Source organism: Vipera berus (assembly GCF_964194415.1).
Source record: "Vipera berus genome assembly, chromosome: 2".
NCBI lineage: Eukaryota > Metazoa > Chordata > Lepidosauria > Squamata > Viperidae > Vipera > Vipera berus.
Window position 1 is genome coordinate 198,153,212 of NC_138203.1, and position 23,705 is coordinate 198,176,916.

At 36.2% G+C, this 23,705-nt stretch overlaps 1 protein-coding gene across 1 annotated transcript in view; it reads right to left on the reverse strand.

Moving 5' to 3' along the window:
- Positions 1–488: 488 nt before the first annotated feature.
- The window catches only part of HSPA4 (heat shock protein family A (Hsp70) member 4), a 34,092-nt gene continuing 10,875 nt past the window's right edge, over positions 489–23,705 (reverse strand). Inside the window, exons 3-19 of the mRNA XM_081320711.1 lie at positions 21,127–21,267; positions 20,461–20,583; positions 19,341–19,440; positions 15,666–15,799; positions 12,978–13,222; positions 11,593–11,669; positions 10,352–10,503; positions 8,922–9,028; positions 8,613–8,746; positions 7,157–7,338; positions 6,482–6,574; positions 5,860–6,012; positions 5,326–5,451; positions 4,513–4,620; positions 3,166–3,285; positions 2,899–3,060; positions 489–1,737 (exon numbers count right to left, since the gene is read on the reverse strand). Of these exons, the coding sequence (XP_081176837.1) occupies positions 1,531–1,737; positions 2,899–3,060; positions 3,166–3,285; positions 4,513–4,620; positions 5,326–5,451; positions 5,860–6,012; positions 6,482–6,574; positions 7,157–7,338; positions 8,613–8,746; positions 8,922–9,028; positions 10,352–10,503; positions 11,593–11,669; positions 12,978–13,222; positions 15,666–15,799; positions 19,341–19,440; positions 20,461–20,583; positions 21,127–21,267 (2,364 nt within the window). The 3' untranslated portion in view covers positions 489–1,530. The remainder of the gene's footprint in view (positions 1,738–2,898; positions 3,061–3,165; positions 3,286–4,512; positions 4,621–5,325; positions 5,452–5,859; positions 6,013–6,481; positions 6,575–7,156; positions 7,339–8,612; positions 8,747–8,921; positions 9,029–10,351; positions 10,504–11,592; positions 11,670–12,977; positions 13,223–15,665; positions 15,800–19,340; positions 19,441–20,460; positions 20,584–21,126; positions 21,268–23,705) is intronic.

Below are 23,705 nucleotides of genomic sequence, written 5' to 3' on the forward strand. Positions count from 1 at the left end.
TTCAGTGTCAATTAAAGAAAAGCAGTGAATATTCTGAAGAAAAAGCTTATGTGACAATGGAATATGTAAAGATAAAAGGTTGTACTATATTTCATCAGACTGCCATGAATAGATAAAACATGCAGAAACCAGCAGTATTTGGAGATTATCCAATTAGTTTTGAATCTTTCATAAACACACTCATACGTTTTCTCTAAGTTCAAACAAGAAAAATAAAAATACCATTGTACAAATATAATACTTTTTTCTTCTTTGAAATTCTGGAATATTGACAGTACTGTGAATTTCAAGTATGAACTAAGACCTAAGTTAATAGCAACAGCATTTAAAACTATATAATCCTCATGATTGTAGAATATAGCTTTCAAGTCCAAAATATTTTCAATGAGTACTTAACAGTTGGTTTTAAAGAGATGTCATTCATGATATTTTCTAATCTTAAAAGACTCGTGTAGTTTTCTTATAATGAACAGTTTAAAAAAATGCAACAGAATCCAGTGCATTTATTTCTTGTAATGTGTATGGAAGCTTTCATTTGATTTCAACACATACAAGTTAATGACAATTATCAATACTAGAAGAATAACACAGCCAAAGTGTAAATGAACACAAGAGCAAACTGCCAGATTCCTTCTTTAGCTGGAAGATAAAATGATCATTTTCAAGTGTAGGAAAACAAATACTATCTTCTATGTTAGCTACTAATCAGAATAATCCAGAGGCAGCTAGCAGTATTCCCTCCTTTTTCCCCTACAACTAGGCTAGAGACAGAAATTTACACAGCATTTCTTATAGCTGGGGAGAAATTTATCATGAGGGTACATATTGGATCTAATAGCATATTTTAGATAAATTCTATTCTGCATATCAGATAAACAATTTGATACAACACCTAGGACATAATGAATATTAATAGAGTGTGAACATGAACTGGGGAAAAACATTCCAGCTACTTCATTTCTTTACATTTAACCTGAATAAGTAATCTGAGCCATGTTGCTTTATATCTCACATAACCATAAAATGTTACAATGAAAATGTATTAAACTTGCAGGTATAAAACATGCTATTATTGCTTCCATAATTGCAAAGGGATCACAATCTAATATCTTTATTTCGCTCTTTTGTGTTAGAACCAGAGCTTTAAATACTTCTGATAATTTCCCATCAACTAATGCTGCTTCAATCCACAACAGTAATTTAATTGTCGATTAAAAGCAAACTGCCAAAATGTTCTAGTTCCTCTTACACTGTAAATAACGGGATTCACAACATGAACAGGATTAAACTGAAAGAGCAGATGTGCAAATCTAATAGCTATCAAGGATTTCTGGCATTATATGGCAAAAGACTGAACTTATCCAGCTGAAGATTTAACTAACCAAGCGTTTGCTGCTCCCTACCAACTAATCCCATCCAAAAATGTACTGTGAGAAAAATAACAATTCTCAATTGGCTCCCATTTATATTCAGATCATAAAGTAGACAACATAAAGCTTTATTGTAGTATGTAATATAAAGAACTGGAATTCAATCAATATCCATTTCCGGAAGTTTCTTTTCTGTAGATGTTGGAGCTGTGGAATCTGTATGCTGTTCAGCAGTCTGAGAAGCCTTGGTGGCATCACCCTGGCCTTCTACTGGACCATTCTGTTCTGCTGATTTTTCATCCTCTTTTGGCAGTTCCACTTTGGGTTTGGGCTTGGTAACAATAGGATTACAGGTGTTTATCAGTTCCTGAAATGAAAGAGTTGGGCAGCACTGAATGACAAATTATACCAAGGCTGTACTTCCCAAAATGTATGAACGTTAACATGCAATAGCCAAACTGAGCCAGAAAACCTCATGATAGCCATTGCACATGTAGAAAACATGCTGGGGGAAAAAAACTGTAACTGTGGAGACAAGCATCAATATACTAGTACTAAACATTGTATTAATTTCTGTTTTTACATTTTAACTGAATTCAAATATTTAGTAGAACCTAACATATCTTCACAAAACTGAACGTGAAGTAGTCTAGTCATAAAGCTTCTTAAAAAAAGTATTTCTCAAATTTTGAAACTTGTAACACCTAGTTCAGCAAAAGTGAACAAAGCGTCCCTGTTTATTGCACCTCTTTCAAAGCTTTGAACATTGACACCTATGACATTCTTAATTGGGCTAAATGTCAACCATGTAAAGAAGAAGATACATTTTAGTAAAGCTGAAAGAATTTTCCTTGGCAACCACACAGAAACATTTATCTAGATTCTTATCCCTATGTCTCTCATCCTTCATTCAATCCAAAACCGTTTCAACTGGTTTTTTCTTTCTAGTAAGATCTTTTACACCATAACATATCCATTTTAGGTTCTCAAGAAGAAATAAAAAGTATTTCTCACAGTGTAAAGGAGGGCAGCTAGCTAAATCTAAATCTATCTCTCCAGGTTTGTCAGAATAAATTTACTTGAAATCACAGTAGTCACTATAATGTGTGGTCTAATTGTTGCTCTATTGTTGTCTCATCTATCCTTGGAACAGATGCAGAATCTTCTTAAAATTTCATATAATTCATTTTCTTTCCATGCTAATAATTGTACTCTTTTATCTTGATAGTAAAACCAAAGAAGATAATTAGATGTATTGGGGAGACATCCACTATTTTTTTAAAAAATGTCCACTCACTGCTTTGTTAAAACTTTCAAGACAAGAAAAACAATGTGAGCTCTGCTACTTCAAAGTATCATTAGAATGGTACCTCCTGTCTCTTTTTTTCTGAATTGTGTATAAAACACATCGATTAATTCTTGGCTTAAAAGATTTAAATCATTTTTTGCCATCCTGATAATAATGTAAAATCTATAGAAAAAGTCTTAAAAAATACCACCAGTGCAGTAAGTTTAAAGACTTATTTACTTTCGTTTTTGCTTCAATTTCCTTTGCTGTAATAACAGGGTCCAAAGTAAGACTTCGCTTGTGCTGAAGATTAAGCTTGTTGTTCATCCATTCCATTGCTTCATTTGTACTCTTCTCCACTTTGGCCATTTCGGCAGGGTCTAAGTGATCATATTGCTCATCCTAGTCGGGGGGGGGGGGGAGAAACATTATGTCAATTTACTACTGAAAAAAGAATCAAAATTTTTGAAATCTATTTTGAACGTTAAAAAAGATATAAAAAGACACCTTTTCTTTAAATGCATGAACAGCTTTCATATATTGTTGAACATGTTTTCCAAGCTCTTCAAAAGCTTTTGGTCTTTCTTCAGATTCTTGAAATCGTGCCTGAATAGGCTGTCCCACAGCCTGAATTAAGGGGAAATTTTACCAAGAGGTTAGTAACTTGTGAGATGAATGGTGCTCGTGCTAAAAACTGCTTTAAATCGCTGAAAGTATTTCAAATTAAGCATGCTATAACTTTTAGCCCTTCAAAATCTTAGGTATAGCGTCCAACCTCTCTCCAAAAGACAGCGCAAATAATAACTGTAATGTGCCGTAAGTGAAGACAGGTTTATTTAATTTCTCTTAACTTTTGTATTATCGTTTTTATTGTTGTTAGCCGCCCTGAGTCCTTCGGGAGATAGGGCGGCATATAAGTCCCAAATAAATAAATAAATAAATAAATAAATAAATAAATAAATAAATAAATAAATAAATAAATAAATAAATAAATAAATAAATAAATAAATAAATAAATAACAAGCAGTAATATTAACAAGTGCTCTCTGGAATTAACAGATTAAAAAAACAAACTAAATGCATAATTTTAACTAAACAAATCAAATCTAGTTTTGCTCCTAGCCTCATCTGTTTTTGGATTGTGTCTTTGGCATACATAAGACCAAATTCAACCCTCAACCTAAACTAGGCTGTGCGTGCCTGTGCAATGAGAATTGAAGCAATGCATTGAAGGCAGCTCTATATTTATTAGCACACATCATAAAAAAAAACCCTTAAAGCAATGATAAATACATGGAAGCAGAAGGGCTTTCTCTAAGATGACCAATCAATATGCATTTCAACCAAACCCAAAACTTCAGATGTAGCATCAGTATTTCTCAACAATACTTGTAACATGTTGTGTGACTGAAATCTATGACTGGTTCATACAGCTAGGTCATAGTTTAACGATGGTTTGCTGAATACAATAGCTAAAATTGTATGTATAATCACTTTAATATGTTGTTTAAAAGTTAATGGCTTAGTTCACAGAACACAGAAGTCAAAGCCGAATAAACCTTAATGTGTGAACCTGGCCAGCATATTAAAATGTTTCCTAAGAATTACATGTGAAATTCTTTTTACAGGAAGATGATTCACTAAAGTACCTAGTTTTAAAATGTCCAAACACTACTTGTTAAAGAATTCTAAAGGCAGAACATCACATGTGATGTTTTCATGAAAAAGGAAAATTACAGCTACATGCTATCAGGATCATATAGATGAATTTAATTTCATTGTTTCTTTTTGTTGCTCAATAAATAGTAAATCTTTATAGCCGAAGTAAATCTGGCAGTTTTCAGTTTCACTTACTTTCAGTTCAACAAGTTTATCAATATAAACTTGTTTTGGTTGATCTTCACCCTCTTCATACAACCAATTCTCTGTGTCTTCCAACTTCAAAGTGAAGCTATTACGATCCTGGAAACAATTCAAATAAATTAAAAGTGTTATTCTTCAGTGAAGAATGGTTCTGATACAACTGAACTGAACTCCCAACTTCCTAATTTTGAGAATCAAATATGCTACCAGGTTATATAATGCCCAGTCTTCAATTAATGACCACAATGGGACCAGGAAGTTGACTGCTAAGTGGCATGGTCATAAAGTGAAAAATAATATGACCATATTGACTTACGACGACAGTTCCGTCAGTGAGCATCGCAAATGGTGATCATATGACCACAGAATGCTGGGACTGCTGTATTATAACTGTGCCAAGAGCCTGAATGAAGATCACGATTGCAGACGTTGCGATGGCTGCAACGTCAAGAACAATCTGTAAGTGCTCACTTAGCATCGTAACTTCAAACAGTTGCTGAAAAAATGGTCACTAAGCAAGGACTCTTTGTACTATAAATATTTCTGGAATTAAAGAGATCAGTGGGTTAAAGCTATCAAGAGATTGGCAACTTAGCAGAGATAGAAAACAAGCTTGTAAAAAGGATGCAGTAGCAAATTCCATATAAGTGTACATTTCTGGTTTACATTGCCGAAAAATGTACTACCTTCCGTGAAAATGCTTGAAAATTTTGTCAGAGAAGCTGGTGACCAGCGACACTGATATTAGATTATTCTGAGTAGATCTGTTCGTATTTTTCCTAGTTGCACATCATTAAAACCTACCTCATCACTAACAAATTTTTCATACACGCCACAGAGTTTGTCTCTCATATCATAAACATACTCCTCCACTGCATTCTTGGCATCATTCCGTTCCTTCTCCAGTTTATCCTGCATGATCATTTTACCCTGCAGGAAATATAAAATGGTTACTGTGACTGTGTACAATTCAATTCTCTCACCTTAACCATCCTCCATGTAACAAGCTTGACTTCCATAAATTCAGAGATCTCTATGCAGTTTTCTTGACAACATACTACTTGGCCACTGCTTCTTCCAAAGTGTCTTTCAATTTTCCAATTCAGCCTATGTCCTGATATTCCTTGTTAGCATCATGCAAACAGTGCTTACCTTCTGACTTGTTTGGACAAGTCAGCCCACTGTTATCACTTCTAAGGTAAGCAATAAATATCAACCACTGATAAGATCACACCTTCCTTTACTGCAGGATGACAGAGTGAGATTATAAGGCTACGTTGCACCTTTTGTTTTCCATTCAGGCCGAAATCCCATGTTAAGTGTTTTAAACTAACTTACCTCATTCTCAATAAATAAGTTCAACATATCCTTTCCTATCTGCCACACCAAATGATTCTCAATTGGAAGATCCACTGTCGTTGTCTTTACTTTAGCTTTCTTAGCTTGAGGGGGCTGGTCCGTTTTCTTTTCTTTCGATCCGGCCTGAGATGTCTGCATTAAAACAGTTATTTTAAAATAGAATTCAGGACAGAAACATGTAACTAATTCTGGTGTGGAAGCTATTCATTTTCATGAACAACTCTGCCCTGAATTGTCCCATCAACTTAAGGCAAAGGTCCCCAACCTTTTGGGCACCAGGGACCGGTTCCGTGGAGAGAGGTTTTTCTGTGTACCAGAGAGTGTGTGGTTTTGTGTGCTGCCTGCATCTTGCGGATGGGGCTTTGCTTGTTTGTGTGGACCAATTGCTGGCATGCCATGGCCTGGTACTGGTCCATAGACTGGGGATTGGGGACCCCTGCCTTAAGAAACATGTACTGAAAAAAGTATCAAATCATTTTACAAACCGGCTGTTTAATAATTTTATCTTAGCTCATCCTTAGAGCAGAAAAGTAATCTGCCATTTTCTTTCTATTATTCAACTAATTTTAGAGCATGTTTTATTTTCAGACGTAACTTTTACCTCCATTTCCTCAGATTCAGTCTTGTTTTCAGCTTGTGTTTGCTGTTGTTGTTCCTCACTTTTCTGTTGCTCTTCCTGGTCTACTTGCATCTTCTGAAATTAGAAAGCAAGATGTTGGATTACATGAAACCTCCATTCTATTGAATATGAGCAACTGAAAGTCCTCCTACGAATTCAACACTCCATACCCAGCAACTTGTAATACTAATCGCTGAAGCGATCGTTGTTACACTGAATTTCAGATACCAAAAGGAACTCAACTTGTCTGGGTCCCATCCCATTCCAGCATTTTATTTTATTTTTTGAGAAGGAAAGCACATTATTATGATGGTGATTTTTAAGGCATATAACTGACAGGAGCCCACTTCCAGAGATTGCTAAGCAACCCCTTGTTTTAGTAACATACATGGTACACTCCAGCTCTTATGCGTTTACCTTCATGTATCTAAGTTCTTTAACCACTTATTTAGAAGTAGACATTCTCCATACAAGTAAGTAGACACTGTTAACAGCTAGCAAAATCAATGCACTCTGTGGCTGCAGTTTTTATACAATCTTGTAACCTTTAGGCTTAGATTTGTGTAGTCCTGTATTTGGAAGCTTAATGATAAAGGAAGCTGTTACCAGAATTGAATTGTTGTTAAATTGACAGCAACATTTGGCAAAAAAAATTACCTCTTCATCTTTTGTATGTTGATCTGTTTCCATGGGCTCTTCATTTTCCTCTGATTTATGAACCTCCACAAGGGATGCACTTGAAACACTGAAAATGCCATGGATATTTACTCTGACCTTAACTTTCACTTTGGAACTGGATCCATCCTTTTGGGGTATTACTTTCTGAACTAAAAATTGAGCTAAATGGGAAATATAAAATATTTTCACTGGAGTAAAAATACTAAATTGGAATGGCTAACAGAAAATAGTTGAAATCTCTACTGTTTCCATTCTTGTCTTTTAATAAGCGTGTACAAAATTTGCTGATTTGGAAAATTTTTTTTTTCCAAATATATAAAACCAAAAATACTGTATACCAGCAATTATTTGATTTTCCTTCACTGATTATTTTACTAAACATTTATTCTGCATTTTCACTATTTAAAACAATCGAGATGGGAATTTAAATTATTGTAATCTAATTATTAATTAAACAGTGTATTAGTTGAAACAATTGCTGGACAATATTTAATCATCATATCTTTAAATTTATAAAACAGATTGCAGGCTGATTGTTTCAGTTTCTTAGAGGTACAACTCTGCTCAAGGGTAAACAGGTTCTTTCCCCAAGTATACATTCTTCTTTTGGGACTCTGGCAGTTCTAGGTAACAGAAAGTAAACTAAATTTGAAGGACTACTATATCTAAGATATTTGTTTAATTCAACAGTTAAGTGCCAAGAAGTGTTCACTCAAATGAGGATAACATTTCCTCTAAAACTGAGTCATTTCACTATGCATTCCACAATTCAAGTATAGTTGCAAGCAGATGGATCGAGGTTCTCTGCCCCTTAATACTGTAATAAATTATTTTAAATTGTGGGGACACTGCCATTTTAAAGACTTGGTTGCACAATCTGCTCTATGAATGTGAAAGTAGCTCTCTCATTTAATTCTTTCCTTTGGGAAGAGCCTCTTAGATTCCCTTACATTGAGTAGAACTGCCAGTTTACTGCAACCTCCACTGGTAAAACGCATAAATCCCCTTGACACTCTACTATCTTTAAAAAAAAAATCTTGCCCTCCATCTCTTCAATTTTGGTCGTTTTCTTTACCCCTCTCTACCCCTTGTTCGTTTTTCTGCCTTAAATCATTTTTCATCCCCAGTTGTGCCCTTCCTTCCCAGCTTTCCTATGAATACTAGTTTTCTTTCTAGCTATATGTGTGGCTTGTATTGCTACCCTTCTAACTTTGCCATGGACCAAGAAAGATTTATGATGGGTTTCAACAACCTCACACATAACTGATAACACAGTACAGCATGGCCTACAATCTTATGTTCTAGTCTTTGTCTTACATTTTAGCATGCACCTTAACACTAACACAACATTTCATGACAAAATAACTGACAGGTATATGTTCTTAGATTGAGATACATATAAATACGCAGAAACCGTGTCTCTTATGCTACATACCTATGGCAGAGTTTGGGTATGGCAATTCTTTAGGTGAACTATAATAAGCTTCCAAAGTAAAGGCTTCCTTTCTGTAAAATGTAAGGACTTTGGAGAAAGGTGCAGCATGATTCTTTGGGAATACTTCACAATCACTATAAAAAGAATACATCCTTGTTCACTCAAATAAGCAGTTTTTGAGGCACAGCTTATGCTACAAAAATTATGTCAATGGTTCGAATATATTAAATGTTAATGATATAGTGTTTATGGAGTTTTATATGCATATTCATATAACAGGATATACAAATCAGCTTTGTTCAGTTTTACCTTATCCCCTCTTCTGCTGGGGAGTTCCATTTTAAAGAAATGGGGTATGGCACCAAATCTGTGATAGAAAATTCTCTCACTTTAAAAGCTGGGGACAGAATAGCACACTGTAAAAAAAAGAAAAAGTTTAGTTCTCCAGCATCAAATTGTCAATCTTATATAACACCAAGCAGCTGATGGTCAAACTCTGGCTGTAAGAAGTACAAAACTGCAGTGCCTTATCATCTTGTCTGTCCCACCTCTTTGCACTTGTCAGACTACATCTCATCTGACTACAATTTAATTTTTAAAAATTAATGCTGTGCAATATATTTCAGTTATAGATGGAAAAGTTTATTTCTTTGCTGCCTTGCGTGCTTGCAGAATTATGCCCTTCCCTTTTGTCTTTTACAGCCATTCAAAAAAAAATGGCAATTTTCAGTTGGAAACAGGCTACAATTCCCAATTAAGCTTTTATTCAAGAAACTGGCTTTGGATATCTTTAGTTAACTAATAATTAGGCAAATAATTACAGATGAACAAATTATCTACATCTGTTTACCAAACATAATGGATAACTGCAAATATTTGAAAACATGTCTTTGCTGGAAACAGGAAATAAACACCAGTCTTTGGCAAAAAATGTTGTAAATCATGGCCTAGTGACCGTGGGATGCTGTAAATGTGAATGGAGGGTGTGTGGCCACTGGAACTATGACTCTAGGTCATAAGTATCTTTTTGGGGATCAGTTATAACTTCAAACAGTCAATAAGCAACTGGTTATAAGTTGAGGACTACCTCTTAAAGCCATGCCTTTTCCTAGCTTTGCATGACAGCTCCATGATCTCAAGTTAATACATATCTTGAGCCAGTAACACTTTCATGCATGCTCAAAAGCACTTTCTTAACTTCAGACTGGAAGTGCTCCTACACATTCCCTATTGCCAAATATGCTGAGACAATCCAGTCCAAAGATTGGAAGTGCGCTTGCACATTCCCTATTGCCAAATATGCTGAGACAATCCAATCCGAATATCCACTGGAATCTTAGGGCACAAATTCTTTTTCTTCTGGAGATGATCACACATCTGAAAGGAAGACTCCAAAGTGTGCTAGATGTTTGGATTGCACAGAAGTGGAAAGGAGGAAAATCTTACACTGTACACACCCTAGTTCATGCAATTGTTTTTGGTTTTGGACTATATAAATTTTTGTATCTTGTTTTTATTATGTATTGCCCTGTTCACCGCCCTGAGTCCTTCGGGAGAAGGGCGGTATACAAATTAAATTAATAAATAAATAATAATAAAATAAATAAATTTACATTTTAAAAAACTCATTTGACTACTGATGGAGCAAAATGCATTTCTTAACAAACACTCGACATTTATTTCCAATTCAGCCACAACATTTATTTGCAGTTCCTTTGAAATTAAAAGTGAATTCTTACCTGCAATGCACAGCCTCGTGTGACCGCTTCATCCGCATTCAAAGTTGTACTGAGTTCTTTACCAAAAAATTTACTGATCCGCTCTTTTACAGCAGGTATTCTTGTAGTCCCTCCTACTATTTCTACTGCATAGACATCCTCCTTCTTTAATTCTGTGAAGAAGAAAAACAGTAGAGTCATTCTAAATCTAAATTCATTTGCAATAGTAGAATCCAGTTTCAACATGTGCTACAATGACATTTTAATCAATGCAAGTATCACTGGCACATCAGTCTGGGAACACACACACACACACACACACACACACACAAATTCAAAGTGAAAGAAACATTTTTGAATTGTTCCATTTGGATTTGAATGAGGAAAATATCTTGCAATTTTCGACTATATTTCTGTCTACTTGCTCAAGTAGATTTTTCTCAAGTAGAAAAGATTTTAAAATAGATTGGACAACCATTGTCTGAAATGATATGTTTCCTGTCTGGGCAGGGGGCAGGACTAGAATATACTGCCCACAAAGCAACCCATGGGGCCTGTCTACTAGATGTTTAGGAGAGCTCCTTTCTTTTAAAATATATCTTTGATGTTGATTGGATGTACTGAATATTCATATTTCTTGGGGCAATTTACTGGGAATTTGAGGGTGGGTATTATATACATACAACTGGGCAACATAATTCGTGAACAATAATATGACTAGTATTTTCTAGTCATGAAAACATAGTTAAATTTCTAGTCAAAGAACACAGTCCTTACAAATAACAAGATGGGTTGTTGTTGTTTTTTACCAGAAGTCAAGACTGTTTTATATTTAGCATTCTAGTTAAAGGAAAACAAAGGTATAATATTTATAATACAAACTTGAGGAGATACAATTGTACTCTGATGGAGAACTGCGATAGCCCCAAATAATATTTTTTTATTTGTTGGATTTGCATACCATCTTTTTCCGGAAGCTTGGGGCGAACATTTTTAGTACTTTAATTTTATTCTCAACCATGTGAAGTTAATGGACTGAGTGATAGAAAGTAACCAAAGTCACCCGGAGAAATTAATGATTGAGTGCTTGAATCTGAACCTCCCTAATCCTAATTTCTATGTCATTCGCTATTAGTGGTGCTCATTTTATTTTATCATCTAGCAGTTTCAAAATATAAATGGCTCTACTATGTACTTTAGTGTTTCTGCAGTTACATTTATTAGTCCTGTACTGCACTCCAAATAGCAAAATGTATACTTACTAGCTTGATCTAAGGCACTGCGAAGAGGTGGTTCTATTCTGGCCAAAAGATCATCACACATCTCTAAGAATTTACCTCTATGAGTGGAAACAGAAAATTATTTTTATGAAAAAAGCATAAAAAATAGTGTGTCTCTCTTAAATAATCCTCCAAGTTGGCAACATTAACAGTTATATTTAGATAGATGTATTTAGATAACAAACCAAAACTCAATTCAGTCTGCTGTATTCTTCAGCTCTTTTGTTTAGGTAAAATGCTTCATTTATTTCACTCCCACAATCCATAAAAACATATTTCTATAAAAACATGCCACGGAGAAATTGAGTTTCTACATGTTAAGAGATTAATCATTCCTCTCTTTCTCATTCCAACTTACAGTAAAACTGTCACATGTACTCAAGGTTATAGAGCACAAATCAAGGATTAAATCCATAGCAAATACATACATACTAATACAGAATTATGGTCAATTATGGCTTTAATGACTTAAATGACTAAAACATTTTGTATTATACTTTGGGATGTGCTATTGAAATAGTACAGCATTTGCAGACTAATTTATTTAAAGAAATATACATTTATAAATACAATGACAAATTTTTCAGTTGGAGTACAGAAGCTGCTTTCACTGAGTTAAAAATTGTCTTCTCCATCCACCACCCATATCAGAGAGGCAAGCTAAGTTGAACTTAAACTAAATATTATGCATTATGCGCTTATTCTTTATATAATATTCTTTTCCTTTTTCCATGTTCAAACTGTAATTTGGAAGCAAACTGGAGATTACATCTACATGTCACTCCAAGATGATAAGAAACAGCACTCCTAAATAATTCATATTATCAAAACCTCAGATCTAGCTTTGAGAGACAAAAAAAACCTGCAGTAGAAATAGTTAATAATTTTCCTAATTGTAACATAAAATTGTCCACTTTTCCATTTCCTTCATTACAGGTAGTTGTCATTTAACAACCACTCATTCAACAAGTTTGAACTTACAGTTATGACCAATCCCTGTACTTATGACCGATGCAGCATTCTGTGATCGCACAATCATGACCTGTGATCTTCCCTGTTGGCTTTTGACAAGCAAAATCAATGGGGAAGCTGGCAGGAAGTCACAAGCCATGGTCAAGTGAAGTCCTTGCTTAAAGATGCTTGCATTCCTCGCTTAGAAAGGGCACCTGAGACTGCCAGAACTGATGTGGCTAAGTGGCACAATCATGTGGTGTGGTGTTTTTTTCAATTAACAACTGTGTCACTTAACAATGAACTTTCTAGTTCCAATTAAAATAAAGATGTAAACAGGGAGGTGTGCTCACATACTTAAAACAGTGATAAAAGTTTTTACAATTCCATTACTAAGGTGTATTAATCTGCAATACCTGTTCATAGTCCCAGAGACATCAATATCATTCATGAAGCATTCTATGTTCATGGGCAGGTCAGAAGCATTTGCACTCATAAGTTTCTTCAGCTTCTCACATTCCTGAGATAATCTTAACAAGGGCCGAATATTGGACTTTATGTCTAGTTTGTATTTCTTCCCAAATTCTTCACAAAAATAATCTACTAATACTTCATCAAATTTCCTGCCACCAAGCACGGTGTCAAATGCTGTTGCAAGTACCTTCACAATAAAAACAAAAAGCATCTCTATTAAACAGATGGCAAGTTATTAATCAACTGATTAACCCAATCATCGATAATGAAGCCAGTTTAGGGTCATGTAAAATACTAATTTAAGAAATTACAGCAGCCATGTAGTATGCATGTTTAATTACTAAGACATCAACACACAAACCAATTTACCTAAACATCAATAAGACACTTTCAAGCTGAAATAAGTTACCAGAATGTAGAAAACGTTGTATCAGAATATCTATCTTTAATATCCTTAGCAACTGAACAGAATTACAGAATAATCATTTATACAGAGAATGCTTTTCCATAATATGCTGAGCCACGCTAATTATACTTAGCAAATTATTCAGAAGCATATGGTTGTAGTAAATCACCTGGTAGACTCAAGTTTCCTGTATTATTTAAATGTGAGTTAATGGCTACAGTACCTTATAGTTAGGCAGCCATTAATCTGCCTGGAGAGTGAAGTGGATTGACTCCAGTTTCCTTTCCACTTACTACATTCGAATCAGTATGCACAGCTTGTTTAAAATAAAGCAACTGAGGACTATCCACCTTCATCCTGCACACACGACATTATGTGCTACCATCAGCTCCTCTCAATTTTTGTCATCTGTTCTTGTCATTTTTCCAGGGGTAATAAATAGTCACAGTCAACACTGAATCCATTAGGTAAGCTTCCAATTTTTTGTGTCACTTGGTGTCACACTGTTCATTAAATGAAATGTTCATTAAATGAAACATTGCTTTCTCTCTTTACTGGATGCCTAAAACGGGGCCACGTGTTTAATAATTGGAAAAGCGTGAGCTTTATATTGTTCGTGGTGTATATGGCAATGGTGGGGAGTGGTTTGTGCTAATTTTCAAGTTTTGCCGTAAAAGAAACTTCAAGGCATTGTACTGTGCAGTATTTGTCCTTTTCGCCATATCTATTTTCATTTCTGACCAATCTTTCACATCAATGTAAATTCAACTGCAAGTGTGATTCAACGATAAATAATTTCAGGATGTTTCCCTATGTAGAGCCTTGGTGGAGCAGTGGGCTAATGCCTCAAGTAACACCAGCTGCCTGCAATTAGTGCAGGTTCGCGTCCCACTAGGCTCAAGGTTGACTCAGCCTTCCATCCTTCCGAGGTAGGTAAAATGAGGACCCAGATTGTTGGGGGCAATTAAGCTGACTTTGTAATAATGCCGCTGTGGTGTGTGTGAAAGCCCTAATAAGCAGGCATATACATAGAATGAAGGCTACTGCTAAGCTTGTAAGCCGCCCTGAGTCTTCGGAGAAGGGCGGGATATAAATGGAATTAAAATAAAATAAATAAATAAGATATTCTGAATTTCTTTTCAAAAACATAATCTTGTTTTGTAATGTTGATATCGCAAATGAAACCCATTCTTTCAATTCACCATCTGGGAATCCATATTACAGATGGGTACATACTCACTCAATAAACCACAGAACAGGGCCATTATTTATTTCAGTTCCAATACAGGCAATAATTGTTTTCACTCAGGGTTAAAGTGAGCAATACAGGTAGTCCTCGACTTATCACAACTGAGCCCCAAATTTCTGTTGCTGCGCAAGACAGTTGTTAAGTGAGTTTTGCCCCATGTTACGACCTTTCTTCTCATAGTTAAGTGAATCTGTCTTCCCCATTGACTTTGCTTGTTAGAAGTTGCAAAAAAGGAGATCATATGACCCTGGGACACCACAACTGTCATAAATTGCTCAGCATCTGAATTTTGATCACATGATCATGGGATTGATGCAACAATCGTAAATATGAAAAATGGTCATAAGTCATTTTTTTTCAATGCCATTGTAGCTGAACAGTCACTGAATGAACTGTTATAAGTCGAGGAACACATGGATATGACATAAAAAGCTGTGAGGATACACAGGTACACAACTTAAGAGAAAACATCTATAATGCAACACATAACATTTATGTACCTGGCAACCTACCCAAATTATAGCACACAAAAAACACATGCTATAACAATTCAAACCACCTTATAAGTTAGTGCAGTGGCTTAGTGCAATGTACAAAAACACAGTTACTGTGATGTTTCTACTACAACTTGCTTTTAAATAAAATACTCTACAAAAAAGGTAACACAATTAGCTTTATATCTCAAAGGTACTTTTTCAAAAGGTGACTGGATTTTTTTTTCCTTTGAGGAAGACATTTCTCATCCAAGAAGCTTCATTGGTTCTCGCAGGATGGTGGGGGCAATCGAAGGATTAGTTCTGACAGGATTGGGAGTGGTGGTGAAAGGATCGTATTTCTTTGCAATCATCTTGTTAGCTTTATGTTTTAATTGCTAGCCTTGTTTGTCAAATCCATCAACACTTCCAAATTTTCAGCTATAATACTTAAGATAGTAGAAACAATATTATAATTAACATGAATAGACTTTATACTTGCCTTTAATTTCCCTTTGTTGAATGCACATACTGATACTTGATAAGCTGAATGCCCTAAATCAACAAATACCACATTTCTTGGTTTTTCTTCTAATGCAGGCAGGTCTTGTTTATAGATCCCATAGGCCAGAGCAACTAGACAGAAACATACAGAAATTTCATGATCCTCTATTTAAGAATAGTTTTAATTTTTGGCTAAGAACACCATTTAAAACAGTCCACAATTGCAATCATCAACCAGATAATATTTATTCTAAATGCAAGCCATATCGCATTTGATACCTATAACTTAGTTGGATTCCTTCAGAAATGGCACAAAGCTGCTTTAACCTTAATTTCTTTCAGGTAGATATATGGATTAGCTGTTTCAAAAATTTCAAATAAAACCAAAGTAAAAAGATTGTTCTATTTATTAATGTATTTTCAAGAAAGGCAAAAGTCTTCCATATATGTCTGAGCATTCTGGAAATCAGTCCACAGCTATATTCTTAACATAGATTAAAATTTATATGATAAATTAACTCTTTATTATAGAAAAAAAATTGTTTTGACATTATAAAAAAGAATAAATGGATTAGGTAAATAACCCCTTCCAAGCAACAGCTTGGGCTAAACTTCAAAGGCATAACTGCAACAGGATATCTGCAGATATTTGTGCATCTAAGAAATTCCTTTTGTTTCATCTGTTGCACAAATATTATTGATTCAAGATGCCCCACCCCATGGGTATTTTACCTATTGGTACTGCATCAAGAGGGAGCTATTAATCACTGAAGTGTGTATTATTTATTATATTAAATAAGCACTTGCCTCTTAATTTCTATAACCTAATGAAGAGAAACAAAGATTGAAGATAGAAGGCAAGTTTTAATAATAAAAATGCAATTATTAATTTTGGACTTGAATGTGCGTATATCAAAAATACATGCAGAGATTCTTTTCTAATACCAGTTACTGGTCTAAACATCTTTTTTTATATACAGCTTTTTATTGATGTAAAGTTTGTCTTAAAAAGCTTCCTGAAAAGAGAAAATATTTGAGAAATGTTTTGTTCTTCCAAATTTTGTGAATTTCTGCAATTTCACATTTAAAAGTAATCAAAATGTAGAAATAATTAGTGTTGTTGTTAGCTGTTGTTAGCTGCGAAGTCGTGTCCAACCCATCGCGACCCTATGGACAACATTCCTCCAGGCCTTCCTGTCCTCTACCATCTTCTGGAGTCCATTTAAGCTCATGCCTACTGCTTCAGTGACTCCATCCAGCCACCTCATTCTCTGTCGTCCCCTTCTTCTATTGCCCTCAATCTTTCCCAGCATTAGGCTCTTCTCCAGTGAGTCCTTCCTTCTCATTAGGTGGCCAAAGTATTTGAGTTTTAGCTTCAGGATCTGGCCTTCTAAAGAGCAGTCAGGATTGATCTCCTCTAGGACTGACCGGTTTGATCGCCTTGCAGTCCAAGGGACTCGCAGGAGTCTTCTCCAGCACCATAGTTCAAAGGCCTCAATTCTTTGGCGCTCAGCCTTTCTGATGGTCCAACTTTCACTGCCATACATTGCAACTGGGAAGACCATAGCCTTGACTATACGCACTTTTGTTGACAGGGTGATGTCTCTGCTTTTTAGTGTGCTGTCTAGATTTGCCATGGCTTTCCTCCCCAGGAGCAAGCGTCTTTTAATTTCTTGGCTACAGTCCCCATCTGCAGTGATCTTGGAGCCCAGGAAAATAAAATCTGTCACTACCTCCATTTCTTCCCCATCTATTTGCCAGGAATTGAGAGGGCCAGATGCCATGATCTTGGTTTTCTTAATGTTAAGTTTCAACCCAAGTTTTGCACTCTCCTTCTTCACCCGCAACAAGAGGCTCTTTAGTTCTTCTTCACTTTCTGCCATTAGAGTGGTATCATCTGCATATCTTAGGTTGTTGATATTTCTTCCGGCAATCTTAATTCCAACTTTTGATTCGTCTAGCCCTGCCTTTCTCATGATGTGCTCTGCATATAAGTTAAATAGGCAGGGCGACAGTATACAGCCTTGCCGGACTCCTTTCCCAATTTTGAACCAATCAGTGGTTCCGTGTCCAGTTCTCACTGTTGCTTCTTGACCCGCATATAGGTTTCTCAAGAGACAAATAAGATGGTCTGGTACTCCCATCTCTTTAAGAACTTGCCACAGTTTGTTATGATCCACACAATCAAAGGCTTTAGCATAGTCGATGAAGCAGAAGTAGATGTTTTTCTGGAACTCTCTAGCTTTCTCCATGATCCAGCGTATGTTGGCAATTTGATCTCTAGTTCCTCTGCCTCTTCGAAATCCTGCCTGTACTTCTGGTAGTTCTCGATCCACATACTGCTGAAGTCTAGCTTGTAGGATTTTAAGCATGACTTTACTAGCATGAGAAATGAGTGCAATGGTGCGATAGTTTGAACATTCTTTGGCACTGCCTTTCTTTGGAATTGGGATGTAAACTGATCTTTTCCAATCCTGTGGCCACTGTTGAGTTTTCCAAATTTGCTGGCAAATTGAGTGTAGCACTTTTACTGCACTGTCTTTTAAGATTTTGAATAGCTCAGCTGGAATACTGTCACCTCCACTAGCTTTGTTGTTGCTCAGCTTTTCTAAGGCCCACTTCACTTCACATTCTAGGATGTCTGGCTCGAGGTTAGTGACCACCTCATTGTGATTATCAGGGACGTTAAGCTCATTCTTGTATAGTTCTTCTGTGTAATTTTGCCACCTCTTCTTAATCTCTTCTGCCTCTGTTAGGTCCCTGCCATTTTGGTCCTTTATCATGCCCATTTTTGCATTAAACGTTCCCTTCATCTCTCCAATTTTCTTGAAAAGATCTCTGGTCCTCCCTATTCTATTGTTTTCTTCTATTTCTTTGCACTGTTCATTTAAGAAGGCATTCTTATCTCTTCTAGCTATTCTCTGGAATTCTACATTCAATTGGGCATATCTATGTTTTTCTCCCTTGCCTTTCGCTTCCCTCCTTCCCTCAGCTATTTGCAAAGCTTCCTCAGACAGCCATTTTGCTTTCTTGCATTTCTTTTTCTTTGGGATGGTTTTGGTTGCTACCTGTTGTACAATGTCGCGAACCTCTGTCCATAGTTCTTCAGGCACTCTATCAGATCTAATTCTTTAAATCTATTTGTCACCTCTACTGTATATTCAACAGGGATATGATTTAATTCATACCTGAGTGGCCTAGTGCTTTTCCCTACTTTCTTCAGTTTAAGCCTAAACTTTGCAAGGAGAAGCTCATGGTCTGAGCCACAGTCAGCTCCTGGTCTTGTTTTTACTGACTGTATAGAGCTTCTCCATCTTTGACTGCAGAGCATATAGTCAATCTGATTTCTGTGTTGACCGTCTGGTGATGTCCATGTGTAGAGCCGTCTCTTGGGTTGTTGGAAAAGAGTGTTTGCTATGACCATCGTATTCTCTTGACAAAATTCTATCAGCCTGTGCCCTGCTTCATTTTGTACATGAGTACATAATTAGTGTACTCATGTACAAATCTGAACCTTAACAGAAAAAAGTTTACTGAATGGAAATAAACCTTGAATTATTTCCCCTTTATTTAACATAATGAAAAAAGCACCATTAAGACTAAAATAAAACTTAAACTTGGATGCAAGACTTGCAAATATATAATTCAGTATTCTTTGCAGTTATCTACCTACCTGCGGTAGTTTCATTAATTAACTTCAAGCAGTTTAATCCAGCAATCTGTGTAGCATCTATGACAGATCTCCGCTCTGCATCTGTATAAAAGCAAGGAACCTACAAGACATTTAAAAGTTCATTTTTAAAAAGAACAGTTTCAAATAAAATATTTTTAATAATTGGATTTTTATCCACATGTATTGTATTTTACCCCAAGTTATACACAGGACATGGAAATAAAAGTTAAATGAACTGGCTAGTAACACTGTTAACAGCTAATATTTAACAAATAAAAACATATTGTTTATTACAAGACACTAATGCAAGAACTGCAAAATAATTTATGTTAAAATAGAAAATTTTACTAAGCAGAATACTTAAGTCAGCAACAATGTAAATGTAAAAAGAAGGATGGGATTATAGACAATCCAACCTTGCCAGGCTAGAAAGGAGCCTGATGTTTACTTAGATAAAAACAAGGTAGTCCCAGATCCTAAGTAAATGTGTTTCAGGTGATCCTCAGGTTCTGACCACTCATTTAGTGATTGTTCAAACGTGCAATAGCATTAAATATAGGGGTCTTAAAACCAGTCTTCAGAATTCTGGCCATTTCAGCTAGCTGTAGTAATGTGGCTACAATTTTTGTTATTCCCTGCCAGCTTCCCACAAGCAAAATCAATGAGGAAGTTGGCAGGAAGTTACAGGTTAGTCAGGTGAAGTCCTCATTTAACAACCCACATGGCCCTTGCTTAATGATAGCAACCAGGACCAGGTTACAATTACCACTGTAACTTGAAGATGCTTGTATATTGTGGTGACTAAATGTTAAGCTGCCGAAGAAAATGTTTTTGACTAAGACCCTAATATTCATAAGTTTTATGGAAACCTTTAAGTGACACAGACACAATATTTACAAGACAAAATATCAATCTTCAATCATTTGACTAACTACATTTTCAGTCCAAATATTATATTTCCTTTACTTATCTCTAAACAAAGAATATCAGCCCCCCTGTAGAGCCTGAGGCATTATGATAAACCATCATTAAGGACGCTAGATAACAAAGCTGTAATCAATTTCATTCATAACCTTTAGAAAAATTAAATTTAAAAAAATATCAAAAACAGATTACTTACAGATACAACACAGTCAACTACAGGTTTTTTAAGAGCATTCTCTGCAGTTTCTTTTAGTTTAGTGAGAAGCATTCCTGTAATCTGCTCAACTGTGAAGTTTCGTTCTTCTTCCATATATTTAACCTTAGTTAGAAACAAAATGACATTTTAATTTGTAATTTTCCAAAGTAATTTTCCCCACTACACCTTTAACAATAGGTTTAATATATAAATACAATATATTTCTCCCTTTTTCTTCCAAATAAGCACAAAAGAGCAATCAACAGTATGCTTTATTTTTCATCTTTTTAAGAGAATAAATTCTAATCATACTTATTTTATCTCAAAGAATGCATCTCAGTCAACCGCAAAAGATAAATTTACTTGGAACAGCTTGTATCCTGTATTGTTTAATTTTAATATTAATAAACAACATCTGCCTATCTCAAGTCCTTGGAAAGGACTTGATACGAGGACAAAAATCCAGTCTAAACATATGGCTAACTGTCCGACAACAATAATTTATAAGCCACCCAACTCCCATCTCTTTAAGGAAGACTGTAGCAGTTGAATTCTTAAGATTTGAATAATATCTGTATTTCCCTGATTTTATTTTTTTTCTCTTCTGCCAAACAGTACTCTAATTTTGTAAACAGGCAATTAATATGTACACATTCAAAGTCATACCTTAATGCCAACAGAAAGTGAGGGCAGCTGGACAAGCTCATAAGCAAGTTTAGCTTTTTCATCATGAACAAAAGGATCCGAAAATGCACGACCATGAAATCTTTTAAAACCTTGCACTGTATTCTTTGCATTTGAAATTACCTAGAAGGGAACAGAATTTAGCCTCATGTAACAGAACATTAACGTTTTTATAGTAAGCTGTAGAAAGACTTTGAAGAAAAAGTATAAGAATGATTTTATAGAATCTTATAATTTTTTCATGGTATATAAACTCACACATTTTTCTTGTAAGGTATCAAAGTATGCTACACAATACAGTCAGAAAAACAACCGTAAGATATTGAACACATATCGGAAATAGCACATTCAAAATAATACTTAATAATAATAAAAGTTGGAAGGGACCTTGGAGGTCATCTATCCAACCCCCTGCTCAGGCAGGAAACCCTATACCAGGGGTCAGCAACCTGAAACAGTGAAAGAAAGGAAAAACTGGGAGCCGCAAAAATTGTGTGCACATGCGCAGAACAGGATTTGACTGAAGAGTGGAGCCAAGGCGAGATATGCACCTACCCTGCATATATGAATTGATTGGTTGAACTTTTTTAGTCCCACTTTTTTTTTTTGGACTGCACATGGCAGAGGACTGGGAGCCGCAGGAGACGGCTGAAAGAGCCGCATGCGGCTCCGGAGCCACGGGTTGCAGACCTGTGCCCTATACCATTTCAGACAAATGGCTGTTCAGTCTCTTCTTAAAAACTTCCAGTTTTGGAGCATTCACCACTTCAGGAGGCAGGTTGTTCCAATGGTTAATTGTTCTAACTGTCAGGAAGTTTCTCCTTAGTTCTAGGTTGCTTCTCTCCTTGATTAGTTTCCATCCGTTGCTTCTTGTCCTGCCTTCGGACGCTTTGGAGAATAGCTTGACTCCCTCTTCTTTGGGGCAGCCCCTGAGATATTGGAACACTGCTACCATGTCAACCCTCATCCTTCTCTTCATTAAACCCAATTCCAGCAACCGTTCCTTCCATATTTTATATTGAGGATTTGTTGTTCAGGAACTTTACTCAACCAACAAGTAGTCCTAGATTTACAACTACACTGAGACCAAAATTTCCAGTGCTAAGCAAGACAGTTTTTGGGTCATACCTGATTTTATGACCTTTTTGCCACATTGTTAAACAAATCACTGCAATTGTTAAATGAACAACTGCACAAGAAAATTAGATAATAGGATTCCTTTCAACAATCCCAGCTCCATCTGAAAGTGGCACCCCAATTTTCTTACTATGACTAACTCACTAACTCAACTACAAACCTTTCAGTGCATTGCTTTCTGGTAGGACTGATACAACCTTAATGAAATAAAAACTAGTGATGGTATTAAATATTTCTTTGGTTAAGTCTTATTAATTACAATTTCCTTTATATTTTAAGGCCATGTAAAGATTAAACAATTTTTTTGGGACTTCCGGTGGCTCCGCGGCGACGGAGACAGCCTTCCCGGGCTGCCCGCGGCTCAGCTGTGTGTTTTTTCGCCCGAAACAGCACCGATCAGCTGTTCGGGCGAATTTGAAGCCCCCTCCTCGGGAGAAGAGGAGGGGGTGAGGCCCCAGGTAGGGGTAGAGTTCTCCGGGGCCGCCTGAGCTTGGAGCTTGGGCGGCTGAAGGATTGAACTCCCCCGAAGCCTGGGTTGCTCCCAGCTGGCCGGCGTCTCTGCTCCAGACTTCTTGGAGCAGAGCCAGGCGTCTGCGACCACCCCTGCCTGAAGAAAGGACTATGGATTAAAAGGAGCAGGCAGAGCGGTACAAGAGGAAAAGGTGAAGAGGATTATTTTATTTTACTCTCGAGCTTGATGGATTTTTTAAACTTTAAGTGAAAGTGCGTCATAAGTGAAAGTTAAAGATGGCGGCTAAACCTCCCCCTAAAACTCTTCGGAGTGGTGGATCTTCTCCGGTGCAACAATCATCATTACAGGCGTTGCACCCTCCTAATGTATTGACACCGAAGGACTTACGAGATGCTCTGGATAAACTTTTGGAATCAATTAATCAATCAATGGGTGATAAATTTGCACAGATGGAGGAGAAATTGGAGAAACTGGAGGAGAGAATAGAAGAGAGGATGGAACAGAAGTACAGCGTGATGAAGGTAGACATTTTGTCTTCAGTGCATAAAGTGGCGGAATGTGTGGATGATTTGGATGAAAAAGTGGATGATTTGACTCAAAAGAATGCCATATTAGAAGCAAAAGTACGGGAGAATGAAGATTTAAGAGACAAAATGGAAAGGGAATTAAGTCTTGCTCAATATTACCAGATGCAGTTTGCTGTTAGAATCAGAGGCTTAAAAGAGAATATTAAGGAAGATTTAAAGCAGCTGGTTTCTGAGGCTCTCGAAGTGGTATTGAATCAGCCAGCATCTGAAATAAGACAAGCTATGGATAAAGTGTTCCGTGTGAATTCATGGATTGCTAGACAGAGAAAGTTGCCTAGAGATGTGGTGGTCTACTTTGCAAAAAGAGAAATTAGAGATGAAGTTATACAAGCTGCCTATGATGCTAAAGTTGTGATTGCTGAGCA